The 24,345-nt window shown below is 37.0% G+C and overlaps 1 protein-coding gene across 7 annotated transcripts in view; it reads right to left on the bottom strand.

Annotated features, from left to right (window-relative positions):
- The window catches only part of myo16 (myosin XVI), a 166,552-nt gene that overhangs the window by 79,996 nt on the left and 62,211 nt on the right, over positions 1-24,345 (bottom strand). For all 7 annotated transcript variants that reach the window (XM_039683123.2, XM_039683120.2, XM_039683121.2 and 4 more), the window contains 10 exons: positions 23,142-23,250; positions 21,225-21,349; positions 20,953-21,078; positions 19,260-19,335; positions 15,240-15,390; positions 14,377-14,527; positions 12,676-12,786; positions 8,796-8,861; positions 6,851-6,978; positions 1,107-1,212 (listed from right to left, as the gene is read on the bottom strand). In XM_039683123.2, the coding sequence (XP_039539057.2) occupies positions 1,107-1,212; positions 6,851-6,978; positions 8,796-8,861; positions 12,676-12,786; positions 14,377-14,527; positions 15,240-15,390; positions 19,260-19,335; positions 20,953-21,078; positions 21,225-21,349; positions 23,142-23,250 (1,149 nt within the window). The remainder of the gene's footprint in view (positions 1-1,106; positions 1,213-6,850; positions 6,979-8,795; positions 8,862-12,675; positions 12,787-14,376; positions 14,528-15,239; positions 15,391-19,259; positions 19,336-20,952; positions 21,079-21,224; positions 21,350-23,141; positions 23,251-24,345) is intronic.

Below are 24,345 nucleotides of genomic sequence, written 5' to 3'. Positions count from 1 at the left end.
ATCACACACACACACAGATGCATTCAAGTGTAATAATGTCACCCATTGCTCCGGGCCATTAAACCACTCTAATGGTTTCTGTATGTGGATATGATGTCTTGAGCTAACAAGAAATGGCTCTTTCCTTGAGCTTCAACCAGAAGCACAAACTGCCAGCATCAGGCTTTTGGATAGTCATTCAAAGCATCTAATTCTCCCATGAACAAGAGAATAACAGCTGTTTGAGGCTATCATGACTGAAGGATAACCGGAGTAACTGAAAGCACATCAACACCTCCAGGCTCAAGATAAACACGTGAGGAAAACCACAGCGAAAATACTGAGCGTTACCACAATGAACATACAACATAATTATTACATAAAACAGCGTAGCAGCAACGCAACAACTGTAGATGTGTGGTAAAAAAATAATTTAAAAAATTGGATAACGATAACTTTAGTCAAGACATTACCTAAAAATAACTAACAATGAGGATTTAATTTGTTACACTGTTTATTAATCTGTGAACATTAGCTAATAACACCTTAACTGTACATTGTTAGTGGTTACAAGAGGTAAAAATGATATAAATACAGTTTGTTTTCTCTCACAAACCACTCGTTTCGTGTCTTAGGCCATCAATGTGTACTTACGTTTACGAGTCATTAAATCATGTTTAATTTGGACTTCTCTACTAAGGTGGACCCCATAAACCTCCATTATATGACTGACAGACAAGAACGGTTTGACCTAAAAATATCTAAATTGAAAATACTGTGGAAACAAAGACACCTAAATATTGGATGCCCTTGAGGTAAGCTACATATCAAAACATATAAAAAAATAATAATTTCAAAGTGAACTATCCCTTGTAAAGTGTTTCTGAGAAAAAATAAATAAATAAAAAAAATGATTATTTTGTAGCTCAAATAAATCTTTGTTATTTTTTTTTTAAAGATACTGAACTATTTAAAAATGAAAAACAAAGAATACTCATTTCTGTATTGCTTTGGGGACCAAATGATTACAAAAGGCAGAATCATTTGAACAAGTATTGCATGTCAAATGCATGTATGTTGTGTTCATTAACAGACAGATACTCACAGAATTCGACGGACACACTTACATGCTTCATCCGTGGCTCTAAAGCGAAGCCTTTGGGACTTGAGCGAACAGCCAAGTGTTTCAGGATGTGCTTACAGGCCACAGACTTCCCAGAACCACTCTCTCCACTAGTCAGAAAGAAAAACAAAGTGAAAAAGGTGAGAATCTTGGTTCAAAATAAATATAGATATAAATAAAGATAGCACAACATATACCAAAACTATGATACTATTTTGATATGTTACACTGTTGTGGCTGATCTCTGGGGACATGGAAGAAGTTGTGGGTGAGTTTTGGTCTGCTTCCGGTATGGATCCGGTTTATTGGGCCAATCTTGGGTCATAATTCCATGTGGTTTGTGGGCCAAAGTCGCAGCCAAAATTCAAACAGATTCGGCCCAATATCAATTTGCTATCTGGGTTTAACATATTTGGACAGATTTTTTTTTTTTATAAATCAAATATATATATATTTTTATAAATCAAATATAAATGTTTGCATGTTTGATTAAGAAAAACATTTTGGGAAATATATGTTGGAAATCTACGGAATATTATACAGTATGTTGGAAATATATGGATGTATACATTGGAGGAATCTGTTATAAATCTGTAAAATAAAGAGGAACTTTTAGGGAGTTTTACAGAGTTAGTTAAACTCAGTAAAGCTGCTAAAAAGTTCCTCTGTCAGTGTAAAGACAAGACAAAAAAAAAACAAAAAAAACAAGAGAACAGTTGACTTTTTAAAGACCTCTGGGCCGGCGGTCTCCTCCTAATGTATGCTCCTGTCAGCCTCTTTTCACTTTACCATTGGGAGATCTCATAGTTGGTAAGGGAGCTGTTCCGCATCGTATGAGATGATTCAGTCTGCCTACAGCAACATACTGTACCATCAAAAGCCTCATGACTCAAGACTTAAAGATCCCTGCGCTCTGCCTGGCCTGCGGGCATTTTCCCCAAGCAGGATTCTGACCAGAGGATATCCATCATAGCTTCACTTATCCAAATGCACTACTTGGGGATTTGTTCAAATCATTGTTCTTCTGTTTTATACATTTAGTCGTTTTCTCCACCATATCTATATACTAAACCTATACTTAGTGCCTCTATGATTCATTCTTTCTTGATTGATTGATGTGTGATCTTTCTACAATTGTTAAGTCTTCAAGTAAACTTTTCACTTATTTTCTATACCCCTTCATTTTTGTGACACTGTCATAGTTGGTTTTATAAGCCCCATTCAGAAATCTAGTAAACTCCCTTGTTGCCTGCTGTCTACATAGGCAGCATCCCAATAAAGGAAGACAACAGATGCCACAACCCATTCCAACTGTTGCTAAGCTAAATACTCTATACAACATCCTAAAAATACACATTACAAACAAATGTTGGCTGAACACTTTTTTCCCCTAACCACTGTAACAAGTGCACACATCATTCAAAAGAGTTCTTTTATTTACAGAAAATTAAAACTTTTATTCAGCACCATAAAGACATTTATGTTGCAAAAGATTTATCTTCCAGTTAAATTTTCAGATAAATATATATAAAAATTCTGCTTTGTCATCACAAGAATTAAATTACATTTTAAAATATATTAAAAGATAAAATTAATTTTAGATCAAACTAATGTTGCCTTGGTGGGTATAAGAGACTTAAGTTATAGGCCTATGTCACGAAAAAAATGAAGACCGGAAGTACGTCTTTTAGTAGGGATACGGCTCTTCAGGTTAGCTTTTAACAATGGTGGAGTCCGATAGATACCGCTGGACCTAATCTTTCCGCAACCTGCCTGAAGTCACATATGACGATGTGGTTCAGATTGTAAATGAAAACTGTCAAGTGGGAAAGCGTGAAAGCTGAGGTATGGCTGTCATAGACCTGACGCAGAGCAACCAGGTACACTACAACAACAGCCGCGGGTAGCTCTAGCCGTTCGCCAGTAAGGTAAACGTTTCTATGGTAACAGCGACTTGGACCAATCCGCTTAGGATTGTGGGTAGTGTAGTTTTTTTTCATAAGATCGCGGATAAAAAATGTTTTTCTTTAAACAAGATTGATTTCATACAAACTTATAGCTTCAACTGGAGCAAAAACCTTCGTTTCACAACCTCATAGCTCGTGGTCAGTCTACCTCGGTTGGTTTAGACATTAGGGCTGATAATCCAAATCCTTACCAAGGGGGTAATCCATCGACCGGAAGTTGGGAGCTGCCATCTTGTAGCAGAACTTCACTTGCGTTAGCATTTCCATTGACTCCCATTGATATTGGCGTCACTTTGATAGCGAATAACTTTACATCTGAGGCGTTTGAAGACCCCATTTGTCCATTATGTATTTCTAAAGAAACACTACAATGTATAAAATGCTCCATTACCTTGTAGCTTATGTTATGGTCCCGTAGAAGCAGTTTTGTGTAAAAGTAGGCTAACAATTGCGACTCTGTCGCACAGTAGAGAGATTACCGTATGGACAGGAGGAGAAGCTCTCGGGCAATTGGGGAAACGTGGAGGCAAAATTACAAAATAATTAATCAGAATACCTAGCAAAAGTTTCTCCTGCTCCTAGCTCATGGACAGCTCCTACTCACACTCTCCGACCCTGCAAGTTTGGGAAGGGAATGATTCAGATCACTAGAAGACAGACGGGTTGCTCACGTCACATTTACGTCGTCAAGCTCTGTTTGAGTCGATTTGAGTCTGCGAGTCAGGAACGGAAGTCCTAAAAAAAAAAAAATCGCCAAAAACAGGCTTCACTTGTCTCAATGTATACATACATCCTATATGTATGTATATACATATAGGATATCTTTTTTTATTAGTGTTCATGGGAACACTTTACAATAAGGTTCATTAGTTAACATGTACAATATGTGAATAACACTTCTTCAGCATTTATTAATCTTAGTTAATATTAATTCCAACATTTACTAATACATTATTAAAATCAAAGGTTGTATTAGTTAACATTAGTTAATGGACTGTGAACTAACATGAACGCACAAGGAACAGCTGTATTTGTATTAACTTACATTAACAAAGATTAATAAACACTGTAACTAATGCATTGCTCATCGTTAGTTCATGTTAGTAAATGCATTTACTAATGCTAACTAATGAACCTTATTGTAAAGTGTTACCGTGTTCATTTATTTTTCACCAGTATGTTTACTTTAACCATAATCCACACCACAGCTCAACTACTAACAAGGGCTTTGGCAGATGTAAATCTTATCTCGTTACTGCAGTACATCCCACCTCATATTCTTAAATGTACAGTAACTTTATTAATTACACCACTCTTCAATGTTACGACCACTTAAAATGAGCCATAAAGCACAGTCAAGGAGCTCGCGGTGATAACTACCGTCTCCACATGCGGCGTAAAGAGCCTGGATCCTTGTGAGTGAATGGAAGAAAACAGTTTTGAGCAGATGGTTTTAAAAGGTCATTCTGCCTCCCACTAACCATTTTCTTGAGGGTCTGATGCTTTTTCTTCCCATTTTTTTTCCATTTCTTTTTGGGAAATCTATTCTTGGTCGTAATTGAACTCAAGGGCGCAGTGCACTCCTGAGCCGATAGCGAGTAGGTGTTTGTGCGTGTGCTCGTGAGCCGCTTGAACCAGCATTCCACCCTGGTTCTGTAGTCACTAGAGCATGGCCCTCACCTGCGGGACGAGCGTGTGTGTGTGTGTGTGTGTGTGTGTGTGTCGGTGTGATGGATAGCTCACGCAGAGAGGGCATTAAAGTAGCTGTCAGATCCTCTCTGGCTCAGCGAAACCCAGGATTGGGCCAGTGGAGAAGCATCAGAATGTGAAACAGGATTTAATTGTAATCAGAGATGACCGGAGTGCAAAGCAGGACAGAGTGTGGCCTACACCACTGCCGCTTCATCCATTAATCTCCCTGAGAGCTTTTAACAGGTTTGGATTTACACCGTCACCGGCACATTTGTCTCCGTGACAGCGTTTAGCGAGAGCCTCTCGGCGATGTTGGAGTCGCTATACCACAATGAGGGAAGGCATTTCTAACGCGACCTCATTTGGACCTCTTTGCCAGAATCGGATCACTTACTGAGCTGTGGAGAGCTATTTTAAAATACAAGCTGGTGCATAAATGACATAAGGTAGAAAATGTCCCGTGGAATGTATTTGGTAGCATCTGGACATCTATTATGGTCACAGGGTTCCCACATCTTTTGACCAATACATTTCCATAATTTATTTTCGGTCATTTGTGATTTCAGGAAAAGGATTTTAAAATAAGTTTTTTTTTTTTTGTTTGTTTTTTGGATAATTTTATAATAAAATTGTATTAACATATTCATATAATATAATATATCTAAATGCATATGAATTACCACAAAGTCAACTCAAAAAGTTGTGGTAGTTTTTAAACAATAATTATATTATATTATATTATATTATATTATATTATATTATATTATATTATATTATATTATATTATATTATAATATTAAATATTATTTCATTTTATTTAGTGCTGGGAAATGATTAATCCCGATTAATCGCATCCAACATAAAAGTTTGTGTGTACTGTGTATTATTATTTTGTATATATGTGTAATAATACACACATGCATGTATGCATATTTAAGAAAAAATGTGTTTTTTATAATTTTCCACAGTACACACATATATTATGTAAACACAAACTTTTATTTTGGATGCGATAAATCGTGATTTATCATTGCCCAGCAATTATATTACATTATATTATTATACTAGTGCCCACTTACCTGCTTTTCAGCAGGCGGCTTCATAAATTGTACAGGATTGGGAATTCACATGGCTTTTAATTTCAATGGAGGTGTGTTTTAAACTGAGGTGAAAGCATTCTGAAAGCTAAGTGATCTATTTTAGGGCAAAATGGCAGGTAAGGACAACAGTTTGAGGACATGCATTTTGTCAGTCTGCTATTTAGAGCATAATATTGCATCCACCTCAAGGGGAAAATCGCCACCATCCTACTGATGAAAGACACTTTTTTTTTTTTTTTTTTTTTTACTTTTTATAGGTGTTCCAGAAAAGAAAAAAAAAAAGAAAAAAACGACATACAGATGTACAGATTTGTCAATCATCACCGCAAAGGTTGATCTATGTATTTTTAGCAACAAATTATATGCCTAACGTTACCTGTAATAATTTTTAAACTGAGTTTACTGGGAAAAACACAAAACAAAATCACCAACAAGATGAATTTGTTGAATCTAGTTTCATCCAAGAAAAGCGAAATAATATGCATATATACTTTTTTTTATACTTGTAACTATCATTCTACAGTGACACTGACTGTCACTGCAGTATGATGAACTGTCATTGAGACTGTCTCTGTGTTTCTGATGATTTATAAGAAGTGTCAAATAAAATACAAGATCAGCTTTCGGTATAAAGATATTCCTTTTGTATGATCACGTATCTGATCGCATCCAGCTGCACACTTCTTTATTTCAGACTCAGAAAAACAAAGTCCATAAAAACATACAAATACGACAGACAGACAAATAAAAAAAATAAAAAAAATAAAAAATAAAAAAACAATTTTGAGCAATCCTGAGCAATGCTGAGCAATGCACAGCATTGCTCAGGCATGATAGGAATATTTCGTGATGAGCTGTATTATCACCGGCGGTTCAGCATTTTCTATTCCGTCAAGATAGCTACGCCAAATGGCTTGACGTCTCTATACATGAAAAGGTGAAGAATGAGTGACAAATGTGGCAGTGTTATGCATGTCAGTGGGTGGCACCTGATGATGAAACACTGTGGGCGTCGCTCCTGCAGCATCATGTGATAAGCACGCTCAGCTGAAGAGAAGATATGAGGCGGGAGAGAGGAACACAGACGACCACTGGAGCTCAGATACAACTGACTGACCTGAGAGAGAGAGAGAGAGAGAGAGAGAGAGAGAGAGAGAGAGAGAGAGAGAGAGAGAGAGAGAGAGAGAGAGAGAGAGAGAGAGAAGCATTGCACATTTACATCACTGCTAATTTCCCATGACCTCTGGTTGTTAGTATTGCTGTTCTTCAAACACTCTGGTCAGGATTAGTACTAAACCTTTAAGCATTAATCTCCAGAAGTTAATTAAGCATGAGGTGCTTAATGTAAAGACTTTTTAAATACTCTTCAGACATTTAAAACTTTATTTTGTGGACAATTTCAGGTCTTAGTCTTAGGTTTGCTATCTGCTATTGCCTTTTGTAAATGTTGCATATGAGAAAGTTAAGAAATGTAATGTTAAAAAAAAAAATGTAAAAATGCGACCAACCTTAATTACATCACTGTGATATTTGCACATGAAATTCTGACTAGTTGTTATTCTTACATCTACAATATGCATAATTAATTGTGATTGCTCTTTTCTTACTAGCATTTATTTGTTGTTTTGTTTTTTGCTTTGTGCAATATGTACCCAAATGTGTCATGCCAATAAAGCAATATGAATTGAGTAAAAACATAACCCTTTACCACTGTAGATGAACATTTCACTTTTCGCTTATGATAACCCACAATCTTGTGCATGGACAAAACAACAAGACAAAACAAACGAAAACATTTAAAAGACCCCAAAACACAACACACACACAAAAAAAAAACAAAAAAACGAACTGAAATCAAACCAAAACATAAAAAGCAAAACAAAAACCCCAAAACAATAAAAAAAAAAATGAGAAAAAAACCCAACATCAAAAAAAAAAAAAAAAAAACCTAAACAAAACGCAAACACCAAAACAATACAAACATTAAAAACACAAATTTAAATTGAACCTAACATTTTATTCTAGTTAAAAGTTAAAAATATATGTTTCATAATTATATGTTTCATAATTTAGTTTAGTCACTAGTGTATAGTTTGGATTTTAGACCGAAGTGAATGGAATTTATTGAAAATTAGCCTTACAGCATCACTTGGACAGTTTGAAGTGACAATATGGAGGCTGTGCACTGAAAGACAGTGACTGATATATAGACACTGGATTAAAGTATGTGATAAAGGGGGTCAGGTGATGTAACTTAAGCAGGATGGTGGTCTGAGACCAACATATGTCCTTCTCTCTCAATGCGTCATTCTGCCTCTGAGCCCCAATCTGGGGGGGGACACACAGGAGAAATCATGCCTGAAATGAGTCTCTGATGTAGGGGGCCAACAGGGGACAGACACCCCAGCAGATCAACTGCATATCATTTATAAAGTGTGTGTGTCCTATCAACTCCTCTGCTCCCCTTCACGTGCCAATAAACCGTTACGCCAGACAGATGGTCATCTTGTCATCTTTTATTTTTCTTAGCGGTGGGTGGCACTTGCTGTCTTTCCCTGATGAGTGGACTCTGATCAACTCTGTTTTTTTGTGGACAGCCAGCTGTATCTGAGGGGACGGCAGTCGGCCTTGAGAACTTGAGAACCTTTACCAATGTTGAGGAAGATACAGAAATAAATAGAGGAAGGAGGAAGGAGGGGAAAAGATCTGATGGGTAGATGAAGAGGGCGCTGTATGTTGAGTAGGCTATCACTGTCAGGAAGCCCATGAATAATTTATCAGTGGATCAAGTCCTGTTTGAACTGGAAGTATTGCCCTGTGCTTACAGAGTGTGAACTAGAGAACAAATCCAAAGAGGACAGATATACAGATGCACGTTCTGCAAATATTTATTTCACAAAAAAAAAAAAAAAAAAAACACTTGTATGTACTTACAAGATTAGAGTAGATAGGAAGGTCCTTGTAAGGGTTAATGAGGAGAAGAATGTGTCCAATGTAGGTCTGGAAATACAGAGAATTTGGGTTAACATGTAAACAGTCCATTATATTGCACACAAATAATGACAAGAACTGCCTCAAATTAGTAGTTTCAAATTGATTGGTTGGTGCTAGACAACTACTGGGAGTCGGGGAACACCAGTCTCCTTCGAAATGTTGTCACGTATGCTGGGTTGATAAAATCAGGGCTTTTGAGGAAGAACTAATCTCTTTTTTTTTTGAGAAAGACTGCAAGATTAACAGCATAAAATCTTTGGAAGATAATTGTCCGAGCCAATTCAGTTGGATTTCAGTTTGGTTTGATTTTACAGTCGTGGTCAAAATTATTGGCACCCTTGGTAAATATGAGCAAAGTAAGTATGTGAAAATAAATCTATATTGTTTATCCTTTTGAACTTTGTTAAAAAAAAAATAAAAAAAATCTTACATTTTATTGAAGTAAAACAATTTAAAATGGGGGGGGGGGGGCTATAAGTACAGAAGGTTTTTTATGATTTTTACTGTATTTTATGAATAAATAAATGTCAATGGAATCACCTATTTCAGATAAGCACCCTTAAACACCATAGAAAAACAAAACATCTCAATTGTATCCAGCATTATGATGGCACTCATGAGTCCCAAGTGTTTCAGTAAAGGCCCACAGCCAGCCTCAATCCTTACTGGTCAGAATGCTCAATAACAGGCCAAGTTGCTGCTGTATAGTCTAGTAAGCGTTCAAGAGCAACCTGAAGGTCAATAACCTTTTACTCTTAGATTCACAAAACATCTGATGTTAACTGGCATACTTTGCAAACTTGGGGTTTTTCTCAGAGGATCGTGAACCAACCTATTTGATATGACAAGACTCCTGACAAGAACCTGGGGGTGTGGAGGTATACTAGTCAATATTAGAGAAGCCTGTATCAACATCTAGAGGACAATGAACTAAATAAGCAACATTACACATGACTTCTCATCTGCTGAGGGAAACATGGATCAATTTCCTCTAACAAAGAGCACGTCTGGCATCTCTCAGTCTTTTCATCTCATGCTAAACGATCAGTAACCATCGCCATCTCGATCCATCATTGCAGTAATGACAGACATCATTAGACCCCATTAAAGTGTAACACAAAAGGCCCCATCTCTCCTCTCTCTCTCTCTTCATATCAGTAGGGAGACTTCATTATGCCCCATTGAAAAGTGTGGGAATAGCAGCGGCCATTAAGCACAGATTTGGCTCCGGTCATGAAGGAGCACAGTGTGTAGTCGACTGCCAGGCATTACGGACCCCAGGCCTGTTTGAACGATCCATGTTGAGGTGCGGGATGAATATAGAGATGGATTTATTCATTTAATCGTGTTCTGATTGATTACATAAGAAAAGAAAACTCTCCTTTAGGACAGAACAAGTAATGCATATACAGCCTCATATGAAGAGAGGGTGTGTATGCGTGTGACTGTAAGAATGGATGCTCTACTAAGTTGTTCATGCTGAGAATTGCTCTTTTGAAAGAAAAAAGCAATGTATCGTACAAACATGTACCGTAAACTGCCAGCATTTAGATATTTAACCATTATTTCTTGCAAATGCCACCAAAATTAAAGGGGTACTCCACTTTTTTGGAAATAGGCTCATTTTACCACTCCCCCAGAGTTAAACAGTTGGGTTTTACCGGTTTCGAATGTATTCAGCCATTTTTTTAATATATATATGAAGAGTTCAGATGCAAAAGCCTCTAAATGCCATTTGAAATTTTCTTCTTTAATGATGATTTTTATCAAACTTGTATATTTAAGTTCAGTAATTTCACTTAAATGGCAATGATAATTACCTATTAATTGTTATTTAAGTGAAATTACTGAACTTAAATATACAAGTTTGATAAAAATCATCATTAAAGAAGAAAATTTCAAATGGCATTTAGAGGCTTTTGCATCTGAACTCTTCATATATATATATATATATATATATATATATATATAGAAGAATATCAGTAACCAGACAGTTTCTGGTCTCATTGACTTCCATAGTATATTTTTTTCCTACTATGGAAGTCAATGAGACCAGAAACTGTCTGGTTACTGATATTCTTCGAAATATCAGAAAATCGGCTGAATGGATTTGAAAATGGTAAAACCCAACTGTTTAACTCTGGGGGAGTGGTAAAATTAGCCTATTTCCAAAAAAAGTGGAGTGTACCTTTAAATCGCAAACATATAAAGAAAAATTCAATATATTACCCAGGCCCATCAATGACCCCTCATTATTCAGCAACTTGGCAAGTCATTGTAAGTCATTTCACAAATATGAAAAGTTAACCTCAATCATAAAAGTCTTAAAGGTACATCGTGAAAAACAGATGAACTCAATTCTAAAAGCCCTATTTTAATGATTTAAGAACATGGTCTAAAGCGCAGGGCGTATACACTGAATACACTTTTACTAGTTTCACGATGGGAAAAATGGTTGGTGCACCCGGCTCATGGTCTAAAGGGGTTGTCTTTATTTTCTTATTGAGTAATAGCTGTGTTTTTGGCGTAACTTGCGATAAACCAATGAGAGTCTAATCTTTCATTCCCTTTAAAAGCCAGTTGCACTCACGTCATGGCGGGTGCTACAGTATTTTCACATGGAATTTGATAGTCTCAAGAGAGCAAACGGATCTGCTCGTGCACGTGGTTAAAGCGTGCAAGCAGGCCATCTATGGGATAAGCCGGATTCCACCATATCTAAATGTACACAAATATAATATTTTACATTGTAATGCTTTTATTTTTTAATATTTGGCATGTTTGTGTGCTGCTGCACATCCCTGTGTGAGTAATAAGCAGTGTTATATATAAAAAATAAATAAAAATACTACTGACTTTAGACCAGGTTTTTGTTGGTCAATGGCGCAGTCTATTTCAGTTGCCTCAAAATAGCAACAAGCCAACAATGTGCCTGAACACACCTCGTTTTCAGACCAGCACACCCATCGGCGAACAGATGGGCGCAAATACGTTTGCTATTTAAACAACATGACGCAGGACAAGAAAATGCTAACTGCGTCGGGCTGAAATTAGCAACAACAACAGCAAAAAATCATTGCGCCGGGTGTATGATAGTCAAAAAATACGGGAGCAAACGCTCATATAAAACTAAATCCCCAGTGTTTGAAGAAAGAAATGTAAAACGTAGAATATGGCCCATTTAATATGAATAGTAGTAATGCAATTGGAAGTATCCATGGCGGCAGTAATTGAAAGGAAACTGATTCACTGCATGCGAATATGCTAACCTCCATACTTTAAAGTAGGCGAAAAATGGCATTTAGAGGCTTTTGCATCTGAACTCTTCATATAAAGTATGTGATTGAGTTAGTACCATTGTAGGATTAAAGTAGCATCATCAAGACAGAGGCCAAGATTTATAGCAGCAGCAATCACGGCAGTAACAGGAACAGTAACGACAGCAGCCGTTAACAGAGAGTCAATGTCTTTTCATCTCCCCAGGGCTGGATCAAGTCTTTGGCCTGAATACAGTGAGACCTAGAGGGCTGCCATCCAAACACCAGTCCCTGGACACACTACAAACAGAGGCCTTGGCTGCTCTCCAAGACCACAAGACAAGAGATCCAGCAACAATGAGTGTGCGAGAGGCAAACTGGACCGGATGGCTTGGTGAAAGACCACAGAGGGTATGATAGAGGCCAGAATCCGGATGTCGCCTCCCTCAGAGTGGGTTAAAACAGAGAATGAAGGACCCTTTCTGGAGGGGCTAGACTGAAGGTTGGCAAACCAAAGGCAAAACAAAAGCCCAATTATAGTACGTTTTTCTATATTTACATACATATATCTGGTCGTTGGCGAATCGCTTCTGCATCTCGTAGAGCAGGCTGCTGTCCGTGAGCTCGCTGAGGGATGCAAGGTCATCGTTAGGGGCAGGAGGCATCAGTTTAACCTGAAACACAAAACACATTATCATCAAAAAAATCAATCAATCAATCAATCAATCAATCAATAATAATAATAAATAAAATCTCCATTTGTGTTCCACACATACAAAATAACAGCAATTGGAAATCATGCACAAAACGTAAATAGTTAATGTTTATCTTTGGGCAAACTATTAGGTGAACTACATTTTAATAAAAGCTTTGGTTTTATTGTGGGCACGTTATTATAAAAAAAAAAAATTGGCAACAATTTAGTTTAAGGTCCAATTCTCACTATTAAAATGTTGCTTATTAGCATGCAAATTACTAGGATATTGGCAGTTCATTTGTACTTATAAACCACATATTAATGTCTTACTCTGCATGACCATATTCTACATTTCTAATCCTAACCAATTCCTAAATTGAACAACTACCTTTCTAAATATTAATAAGCAGAAATTAGGAGTTTGAATCAAAAGTCATAGTTAAAGGGATACTCCACTTTTTTTTTGGAAATAGCACTGCATGACGAAAATCCCACTTTTCATGCAGTGTAGGCTCATTTTACAACTCCCCCAGAGTTAAACAGTTGAGTTTTACTGTTTTCGAATCCATTCAGCCGATTTCCTGATATTTAGAAGAATATCAGTAACCAGACCGTTTCTGGTCTCATTGACTTCCATAGTAGGAAAAAAAATATACTATGGAAATCAATGAGACCAGAAACTGTCTGGTTACTGATATTCTTCTAAACATCAGAAAATCAGCTGAATACATTTGGAAATGGTAAAACCCAACTGTTTAACTCTGGGGGAGTGGAAAATGAGCCTATTTCCAAAAAAAAAAAAAAAAAAAAAAGTGGAGTATCCCTTTAATAGTTCATTTTTTCAGAGTATTATGTTCACCAAGTGTCACATGATTCTTCAGAAATCATTCTAATTTTGCTGCTCAAGTACCATTTCTTATTATTATCAATGTTAAAAACAGTTGTGCAGCTTATTGTTTTCATGATTCTATGACATATGATTTTTTTTTTTTACAACTTAATGCACCTTTACTAAATAAAAGTAATTTATTACAATTTTAACGATTGTGTAAATGCATTGTGATTACATGTCATGTCCACTTTCTGCTTCCTAGCACACACCCATACACACTCAACTTTCAGCTCACACAGGCACTGCATGCCTGAGAGTAATGGAACTGATTTCCTCTGTTTTATCAGAGGTCAAGGGTGTGTAAGGTCAGAGTGTGCAGTGGGATAGATTACTAATGCTCTCTACATCCAAACTATGACTGATTCTACTCACTGCACACAGATAGCAAGGCAGGACTTTCCCAATGCATTAATCAAAAACCTGCCTTGGTGAAACAGGATCTAAGTGTATTAGACGTTACTCATTTATCTTTATTTCCCATTTGAAATGAGACAAATTACTTTGAATGTGCAAGACTAGTACACAATACAATTGCTTTGTACAAGCGCATGTACAGTATGGGATCGGTTTAGTTTTATACTGTAAATTATTGTGGCAATTCATTGAAGCTATGCTTTGAAACAGACTTGTTTTTACACATTCTTTTCCCCAGAAAGTTCTCCTCTCTCCTCTGACCTGTTCCAGTTTTCCTGCAGTGCTGGGATACGGCCCATCCAGCCCGTTATCAAGTGAAGGCTGCTGTGTCAGAGCTCCTCCTGAGTCCCTGAACATGGCCTCCTTCTCCAACAAACTGTCCCTTCTAGAGATGGGTAGAGCCATAGTAGCTCTGAAGGAAGGGAGAAAAAAAATATATATATTACAAAAATTCATCTTTGCACTGCTGTGTTAGCACAGAATGCCACATCTGAGGTGGCATTTAGGCGTTATTTACACAGACTGTTTAATGCAACTCAGAGGTGACATGAATGAATTTATACCTTAATTGCATATTCATTAGAGAAAATTTAGAAGCAAAAAAATATTTTAAAAAGGTACTAATTTATATGAAAACCACTAGTAGCTGGTCTTAATGAGCAAGTCATTAAATCATTCAAAATGGCTGATTTATTCAGGTAATAAGCACGCGTATGAATAAGTCATTGAATCATTCACTCAACTGATTCGTTTAAAAACTCAGATTCATTTAGTAACAAAACACCACTGTGTGTTGATCAGAGATCCACAAATGCTTTTGTTGTGGCTTTGTTTGAAGCTTTGCAAAATGAAGCAATAATGTCTCTAAAATATTAACATCTAGTTTATTGAACTATTGCATAAAATCAATCACATTTCAGCGACTAATATCTGGTGGGACTTTACTATTGCCTAACTTCCTCATGTTATAAAATAAATGTTATAAATACATGTACTCATACAGAGAATTTGTTTTGTCTGCTGCTAGTCATTTCTTGATGTCATCTGAATTCTCTAAAATCTACAGTCCATGGATAGGCCAAACATTCACTGAAACAAGAATAAAGTCTGTAACTACTACATACAGTTTTTTTACAGGCAGGTTGTTGTCCTGGTTGGCCTCTGTGCAGTGCTCTTCTGATTGTGGAGGTGGGAACGAGGGGTCTGTCTGTCTCTGTACCCAGAATTCCTCTCCTCGCATCAGCATATCTGCAATCTGCTCAGTAGCAGCGATGTCTGAAAAAAAAAATGTATAAATCATCTTACTGGAAGTCAGAAGACACTATAACAGAAGAGCTGATGCAAGCCAAATTTAGATAAAGTTGATTTCAAAGAGACTTTTATTTTATTTATATGTTTTGAAGTAAAAATCTTCAACATAAGAGTGACAACATTGGTTTGGAAAGGCAACATTATTTAAACAGTCATTTTTGGGTGAACTATTCCTTTTGAAGGAGAAGGCAAAGAGTTTGATCTTTTCAAAATCGGACAATTATTAGTGACTAAAGATGGCATTTATTATGAGCCACGATTTTCCCTGGGATCCGATCAATGTTCTCCCTCATTCCCTCTGTATGTCTCACCCCCTGCTGTCTCTCACATGGATGTGTCCGTTATGTGACGGGCATTGAGCCCTGCTGTAGATTGATCCATCTGTGCTCTGATTGGGGGGACGGAGGCGGATACTCATTCCCTCCTAAAAGAAACCCTAAGAGAGGATAAGGGACCAGCCTTTTGTCTCTCGCCAAAAGAGAGTGACACCAAAAAGAAGGATCCTCTAATCGCACACATTCTCACAGAAAGTCAGATATATACCACTGCTCTCTAAAAAGAGACTAAGTGAAAAGAAAGGATTTACTCTGGCTCTGCGTTTCACCACAGACATCCTTGAGTTAAGCTGGTGTCTTAGAATGAGTTATTGATTAGAGTCTGAGATGCGGAGCACTGGGGAAGGACTGATCCAACACCTTGCTGGAGGTTTAGTATGAGTCTCAAGTAGCAGACTGAAAGACTGAGATCATAATCAATAAGTGTGTTGTTTTCCAGTAAAACATACATAAACAAAACATTCTAGGATACTTGACGCAAAGATGCTAAGACTTTTCAGTGAAGCGTGCTTCTTGCAATACGTTTATTCTGTCTTATCCCATTGGCAAATTATTTTTTATAACATGTTTTCCCTCTGAGGTTCCTCAAAACAAAAATAAACAAATAAAACATTTTCTAATATTTCTAATAATAATATTTAAAGCGATAGTTCAATTTGAAATTAATTTTTGATATGTTTTAAGCCTGGTTCACACGGGGCGATTTTAAAATTGTCGGCCGATTTTCCAAACCTGAGAGTCCCCACACACGGCGATAACAAATCACTGGTTTAACAGTTTTGGTCGTACAGTGTGTGGTGCGCAGCCACACGGCAAAATCAACACATCACACACAAACCGATTTGACTCACAAGCATTCCCAGGATTTTTTTTTTACAGTAATAAGTATCACTCAATGTCACTCGATGCCAAGTGAAATCAATGTTGATATGTAAACACATACAGTTATTTAACATGACAAAAACACCATGTTGTTTCTCAATAACCTGTTTTTGCAGGCAAGTTTTCATAAATGACCTGTGTGGATTGGAAGTGTGACTGTTACAGTGTGTCTAGATAATACATCTAGCTTGTTTTATTTTAAAAGACCTTGTTTTTAAATGACATTTTCTTTTGAAACTCTTGGCTTGAATTAGTCGTGACAATGATATTAAGTATCCTGAGCCACAGGCTAGTGGAAGCAGTTTCACAGACATCAGCAGAGTAGCGAACAGAACTGAGTGAATCTACCCAGCTATGAATTATGCATAGCCGGCAGAAAGCTCTAGAGAGGAAGAGCGGTCTAACACTCTTTAACACAGGGGCACTAGTGTGTGACACATCCCTGACAACTTTCTGTGTGGAAATTATAGAAACTTCATAGAAAAACCATAGAATACAAACACAGTAATATCTGGTAGATTTAATATCCACATACTATGGATGGGGCAATAGGAAAAATATTCATATTGTATATTAAATAGAATAAATCTCAACATTTATATACACTTTTGCTCTGAAATTATTTGAAAGCGAATTAACTAAGAAGTAAGACAGTAAAAAAAAAAAAAAGCAAGACATGTTCCTCACTGTTTCTCACCAAAAAAATATACTATGGTGATGATAGTGATTGATGGCACATACACATAAGACACTTCTGTGAAGATATAAGGTTTAGTAACACTATATCATTTACACTATATCATCTATATTTTTATTTTTTTATAATAATATTATTCATCAGGGACGCATTAAATTGATCAAAAGTGACAGTAAAGACATGTATAATATTTGGTTGGCCAATATTTGGTTGAAAATGTATAAGAAGAAATGTTTCTTGATTCTGAAGGATCATGTGACACTGAATACTACTATATATATATATACAGGGGTTGGACAATGAAACTGAAACACTGGCCAATGTTGGAGGTTTCACATCTATATGCCTGGCGGCCAATCTTCAGAGTGAAGCACGGGTGGATCAGTGATGGTTTGAGCTCCAATATCATGACAATCCTGATTGTATTTGATGGACACGACACTGCCGAGGACTACCAAACCCTTCTGGAGGATCATGAGCACCTGATGCTCAAACCGCTCAAACCGCATGATCATGCACCAACACACACAGCAAGACTTGTGACAGAAGGGTTTGATGAAGATGAAAGTGACGTTGAACATCTCCCATGGTCTGACAGTCACCAGATCTGAATATTATTGAGGTGTTTTGGAGGAGCGAGTCCACCAGCATCATATAGTGACCTGGACACTGTTCTGGAAGAGGAACGGCTCATAATCCCTCTGGTCACTGTGAAGGACTTCTATCTGTCAATTGGTGCTGTATTTGGATGCAAAATGAGGCCCTCACCATTCTAACAAATTATTGTGTAGTAAAACCAGGTGTTTCAGTTTTTTTGTCCAACCCCTGTATATATATATATATATATATATATATATATATATATATACCCAAGTAAAAAAAGCTGCATATCAGAAAGCGCATGAATAGTGAATGGAATATATATTTTTTTCATACGAGTCAAATGTTATTTGCTCTCCAAAACTGAAGCCTGCTGTTTCACACTATCACGTCCCCAGTCGTCTCCAAGTCGTGTCTCAAACAAAGACTTGATTCTTGACAATATGTCAAACATCATGGGGTTTCTAGTCGTCTTTTTGTTCCTGCTTCTCAATGTCTAGCATCTTTTAATTCATGAATGCACACTACCACGAGTGATGGGCATATAATGCAATCTGGGACTGCACCTGTCAAGTACACTACCAGTAGAAAGTATCATCTTATGCTCACCAAGGCTGCATTTATTTTAATTGTATAATAATCATGTGAAACAATTTGTTACAATTTAACAAAAACTATTATAAAACTATCTAAAATGTAATTTATTCCAGTCTTCAGTGTCACATGATCCTTCAGAAATCATTCCGATATGCTGCTCAAGAAACATTTCATTGAATTATCAATGCTAAAATCAGTTATCCAGATTCATATTTATTTATTTATTTATTTTTTTGGAAACTGTGATACTTTTTTTAGGTTCAATTGATGAATAAAAAAATAAAATAAAATAAAATAAAAAACATTTATTTGTTTGAAAATCAAACAAACATTTATTTGTTAAAAAATTAAAGAAATCTTGCTGAACTCAAACTAGGTGAAAAATTGAAAGTAAAAAAGATAAATTACAATATGCATAAGGAAAAGGAAGCCCATATTATGACATTATTTTTCGCATTTCTAACATAACTGTAGCACATTGTCTCCCCAATTCTCATGACTGTAATATGAACATACAATAACAGCCTTGTATTAACTTTGTATTACAGTAATTGTTGACTTGTACACTTAAAAATATTATAATACTTGAACGATAATTTAATAATTATGTTCTACAGACAGACACCTTCCAGCAATGAGAATTTGAATAGAAAAGGGATGTAATATATACCAGATATCAACATCAGTGACATTGGTCGACCACATTGTATGTGTCTCTGTACCTGAGGGCTTGTCCTGGTTGGAGTTCAGTAGAGTTGGATCTGCTTTGTGCTTCAACAGCTGGTTCACAATGTGGGTCTGTAGGGATACAAACACGCATCCATGACTTGAGAGGAACTCAAAGAGAATACTGAAATATGTAGGTCACATCTTAAAGACGGCTGAGTCTAATCTACAACATCATCGGCTCTGCTCCTGCCTCCAATGCCAAACATATGCCAACATCTTGCATGCACTGCCTGCATACAGATATACACATATTTCCTTACTTGTCTTTTTAATTCTGTTACTGTTCAACTGCTTGCTTTACACACACACACACACACACACAAGGACACACACATACTGTTCTGGCACTATACCATATTATTTTAGACTCAACATTGGAGTCATGCTGCAGAAGTGTGTGAGACTGCGTGTGCATACAGTTTGATGTATTATGTATGTGTGCGACCAGCTTTGGGGATAAATATGGCAGAATAATTTGCAAGATGGCAGGTGACTTCATTCGAAATTAACCCTGATCCTTCCCTTGGGTCATTTTGAAAATTTGAAAGATTGAGTGTTCAGAGAAGTCCAAGGACTTTTGTCGCTCTTGAACCATGAATATATGGATATTTTGGATGGATATATACTATACCATGGACATTTTTTGGTCCCTGTTACGAAATGTACTAACCTAAAACCTTAAACTCACAAAAGAAACAAAGTGAGGAAAGAGGAAAAAGGAAATCAGAAATATGTGTATGTAGGCAAGAATGTCCTGAGGGACAAAAAAAGAACAAAGGAGAAGAAAGAAAATGCTCTTCATCAGCAACCTGAAACATTATCAAATATTTGGCCATGTCAGCAGGTTCGTCCTTTCTTCCAGAAATCAATCTCCAAACACTGTTATTTCACTCATATAAAACACATTAGTTCTTATGTGATCCTCAACGCTTGAGTCCATCTGGCTGGGAATTGGTAAGATCAATGCAATGTTGAAGTCTCATTAATCAGGAACAGGAAGGGAGGGTGATATAATGAACTGTATACAGTCTATGATAACTCTAATATCGATACGTTCTACAGACCGTGAACAGCAGTGATCTGACATCAGAGCTAAACACAAGAAAGCAGGAATATTGCACGTTATATATATTCAATTAAAACATTTGTTTGTGTACCAATGCAAAATAATGTAACATGTATTTATTTTTTGTATATATTTAAAGGAATAATTACTACAAAAGAGACTACAATACAAACAATGTATTAATGTTATTGCTGGACAATGATTAATCGTGATTAAATCACATCCAAAATAAAGGTTTCTCCCAGACGTTTACATTTCTGAACGTTTTATGAGACACGCATCAAACTCATGTCAATTCGTGTCCGCCTGGTAGATCAGCACGTAACAATTCAACTGTGCGCATCTACCACACACAAAATATCATTTTTTTCTGACTATATAAATTAATAATTTGTTTATTTGTATAGCAGTGCAGATTAAGGCAATATGTTTTTATGTAAATATTTAAAGGAAGAATTAAAGCAGGAGACAGTTTGTCATGTAGAAACATTCCTAAAATAACTAAAAATAAAAAAATAATCAAGCACTTGCAAAGCCGTGGTTTAGCCATTTTGACTGGACATTGTGATTTCAATAAATGAATGTCCATAAGACAATGAGTGCTGTGTTATGATATGTACCTGCCCATATTTTGCAGCCAGATGTAAGGGTGTCCAGTAGTTGTTGTCAAACACCTGGACATCTGCACCGTTCTCCAGCAGCACTGACACCACCTCCTTATAACCACTGGCACTGGCGATGTGTAGCTGTAAACACAACATATAAACAGAAGCATTTAACAGGTCATGTTTCATTTGGACAAAAGCCTTCCCATTCAAAATCACCATCTGTACACATTACGTTTAGAGATCAGTGAACCGTTACATATTTTGGATTTCATGTATTTTCTCACCAGCGTGACCCCGTCATCATTTTGTTGATTGACGCTGCCCCCGCTGCTGACCAGCTGCCTCAAGTCAGACATCATGGTGGATGAGCGCTGGGTCTTCATCTGGTGCATAGAGCTCATGTCCACTCCTAACATACACACAGACAGGTGTCAAAGTGAGGAGGACATCAGGACAGATGTCATATGACAGAGCTCTTATTCAGCAGTGTATGGGATCATACAGGATGCGATATCTCTCTGTATCCTAAAGAATGAGCACTAGTTCTAGCTTAGCTAAAGAATGAGCACTAGTACCCAAATAATAAGCACAGGTACCTAAAGAGTAAGCACTAAAACCTAAGGAATAAGCACTAGCAGCTAAAGAATAAGCACTAGTACCCAATTAATAAGCACTAGTCCCAATGTATAAGCACTAGTACAATGAATAAGAACTAGTACCTAAAGAGTAAGCACCAGTACCCAAAGAATAAACACTAGTACCTAAAGAATAAGCACTAGCAGCTAATGAATAAGCGCTAGTACTCAATGAATAAGCACTATTACCTAAAGAACAAGCATCAGCAGCTAAAGAATAAGCACTAGTACCCAATTAATAAGCACTAGTCCCAATGTATAAGCACTAGTACAATGAATAAGAACTAGTACCTAAAGAGTAAGCACCAGTACCCAATGAATAAACACTAGTACCTAAAGAATATACACTAGTACCTAAAGAATAAGCACTAGCAGCTAATGAATAAGCACTAGTACCCAATGAATAAGCACTATTACCTAAAGAACAAGCATCAGCAGCTAAAGAATAAGCACTAGTACCCAATTAATAAGCACTAGTACCCAATTAATAAGCACTAGTACCAAAAGAGTAAGCACTAGTGCCTAAAGAATAAGCACTAGTACCTTATGAATAAGTACTAGTACCAAAAGAGTAAGCACTAGTACCTAAAGAATAAGCACTAGTACCTAATCATAAGCACTAGTGCCTAAAGAGTAAGCACTATTACCTAAAGAATAAGCACTAGTAGCTAAAGAGTAAGCACTAGTAGCTAAAGAGTAAGCACTAGTACCTAAAGATTAATCACTAGTACCAAAAGAGTAAGCACTAGTACCAAAAGAGTAAGCACTATTACCTAAAGAGTAAGCATTAGTACCCAATTAATAAGCACTAGTACCTAAGGAATAAGCACTAGTACCTAAGGAATAAGTACTAGTACCAAAAGAGTAAGCACTAGTCCCTAAAGAATAAGCACTAGTACCTAACGAATAAGTATTAGTACAAAAAGAGTAAGCACTACTACCTAAAGAATAAGCACTAGTACCTAATCATAAGCACTAGTACCTAAAGAGTAAGCACTATTACCTAACGAATAAGCACTAGTACCTAAAGGGTTAGCACTAGTACCTAAAGAATAAGCACTAGTACCTAAAGAATAATCACTAGTACCAAAAGAGTAAGCACTATTACCTAAAGAGTAAGCATTAGTACCCAAAGAATAAGCACTAGTACCCAATTAATAAGCACTAGTACCTAAAAAGTAAGCACTAGTACCTAAGGAATAAGCACTAGACCACTAGTACCTGAATAATAAGCACTAGCAGCTAAAAAATAAGCACTAGTACCCAATTAATAGGAGTTCCAATGAATAATCACTAGTACCAAAAGGGTAAGCACTAGTACCCAATGAATAAGTATTAGTACCCAAAGAATAAGCACTAGTACCCAATGAATAAGTATTAGTACCCAAAGAATAAGCACTAGTACCCAATGAATAAGTATTAGTACCCAAAGAATAAGCACTAGTACCCAAAGAATAAGCACTAGTTCACAAAGAATAAGCAATAGTAGCTATGATAAATGATAAATTAATGATAAATGAGATCTCTGACAGCAGCCCAGAAACGCGTGTCTGTGTCTGACCCTACCATTCTCCTCCAGATGTCTGATGAGGATGTAGCTGGTTTCCGTCCCCTCAGTGGCGTAGTCAAGTGGAATGTTTCCGTTCACATCCTGCAGGAGCACGTTGACTCCAGTCTTCAGAAGAGGTGTGATGGAGAAGGGGGAAGGGGAGATGACAGTCAGATAAAGCAAAACAAGACATAAACAAATCGAGTCCCTCTCGCCCCATTCATCAGTCTGCAATCGATGATAAACTACGGCCAATTATCACACTTTCCCAGCATTCCCCAGGCACCCGAGCTCAGGGATGAGCTACATTAACAGAAAATAGAGCGTTAACTAACTCATTAAGATAGGGGCAGGTTAATAGGGTCTACGGTGCGGTGTTGAGTGTCTAGGTGGCAGGGGGTGATGTGATTTATGAGGGTCTGCTCTCTAGTGACTCCAGACAGAGATAAGACTCTTTACGAGCCGAAAGCATGACATTGGGTTAAGGCTTTTGAGCATGTGGAATTTTTATGGATACTGTAATGGTCTGAAAATGATGCTGACGTCACCATAAACAAACGAACGAGAGCTGAGTGAAGAAAGGGGCTTCACTGTCATGAAACAAACCTACCGGTATCTAATATCAAATATTGGTGTGGCTGTGGCATTTAGTCCTTGTCTGTTAGCTTTAATGTAATCTGTAATACAGCTTGTAACACAAAAGTAACATTTACAGTCTCTTCTGGAAAAACTGAATAAAAAACCATGAATCACTCCTATTACATTCAGGATATCCAATGTTTGGTCCAGTCTGTAGTTTTCCAAAGTGTAGTCCAACAACCAAGACAGAAACTGAAGGCTGTTGGTTAATAGGTCTAATCCATATTTCTTGTTTCAAGTAAGGGATAATGTACATCCAGCTGGTTGTTATCTCAGAATAAACCCTGACAGGGTGATCTGGATCATCTTGCATTAGCCTGAAAGGGTTTATTCTGAGATAACAACCAGCTGGATGTACATTATCCCACTTATTACATGGCTACTTGCCACATAAGTAAATAACTAGACATGACATATTGATCTGAGTCAGGGACAGATTATGACATGTAAAGGCCCTAGGGCCAGGTATCTCAAAAGGCGATGGGACCTTCATATTCACATAGGACCCAACAGGAAGTTCCACGGAGCCCTCAGATACAAAGAGCCTTGTTTAAAAGGCCTTGAGTAGGCTACTGGCCGCAT

This window comes from Pimephales promelas, chromosome 7, assembly GCF_988280905.1.
Source record: "Pimephales promelas chromosome 7, fPimPro1.hap1.1, whole genome shotgun sequence".
In the NCBI taxonomy this organism is placed as follows: Eukaryota; Metazoa; Chordata; class Actinopteri; order Cypriniformes; family Leuciscidae; genus Pimephales; species Pimephales promelas.
Note: the sequence above shows the minus strand (reverse complement) of the source record. Positions and strands in the feature narration are given on the sequence as shown.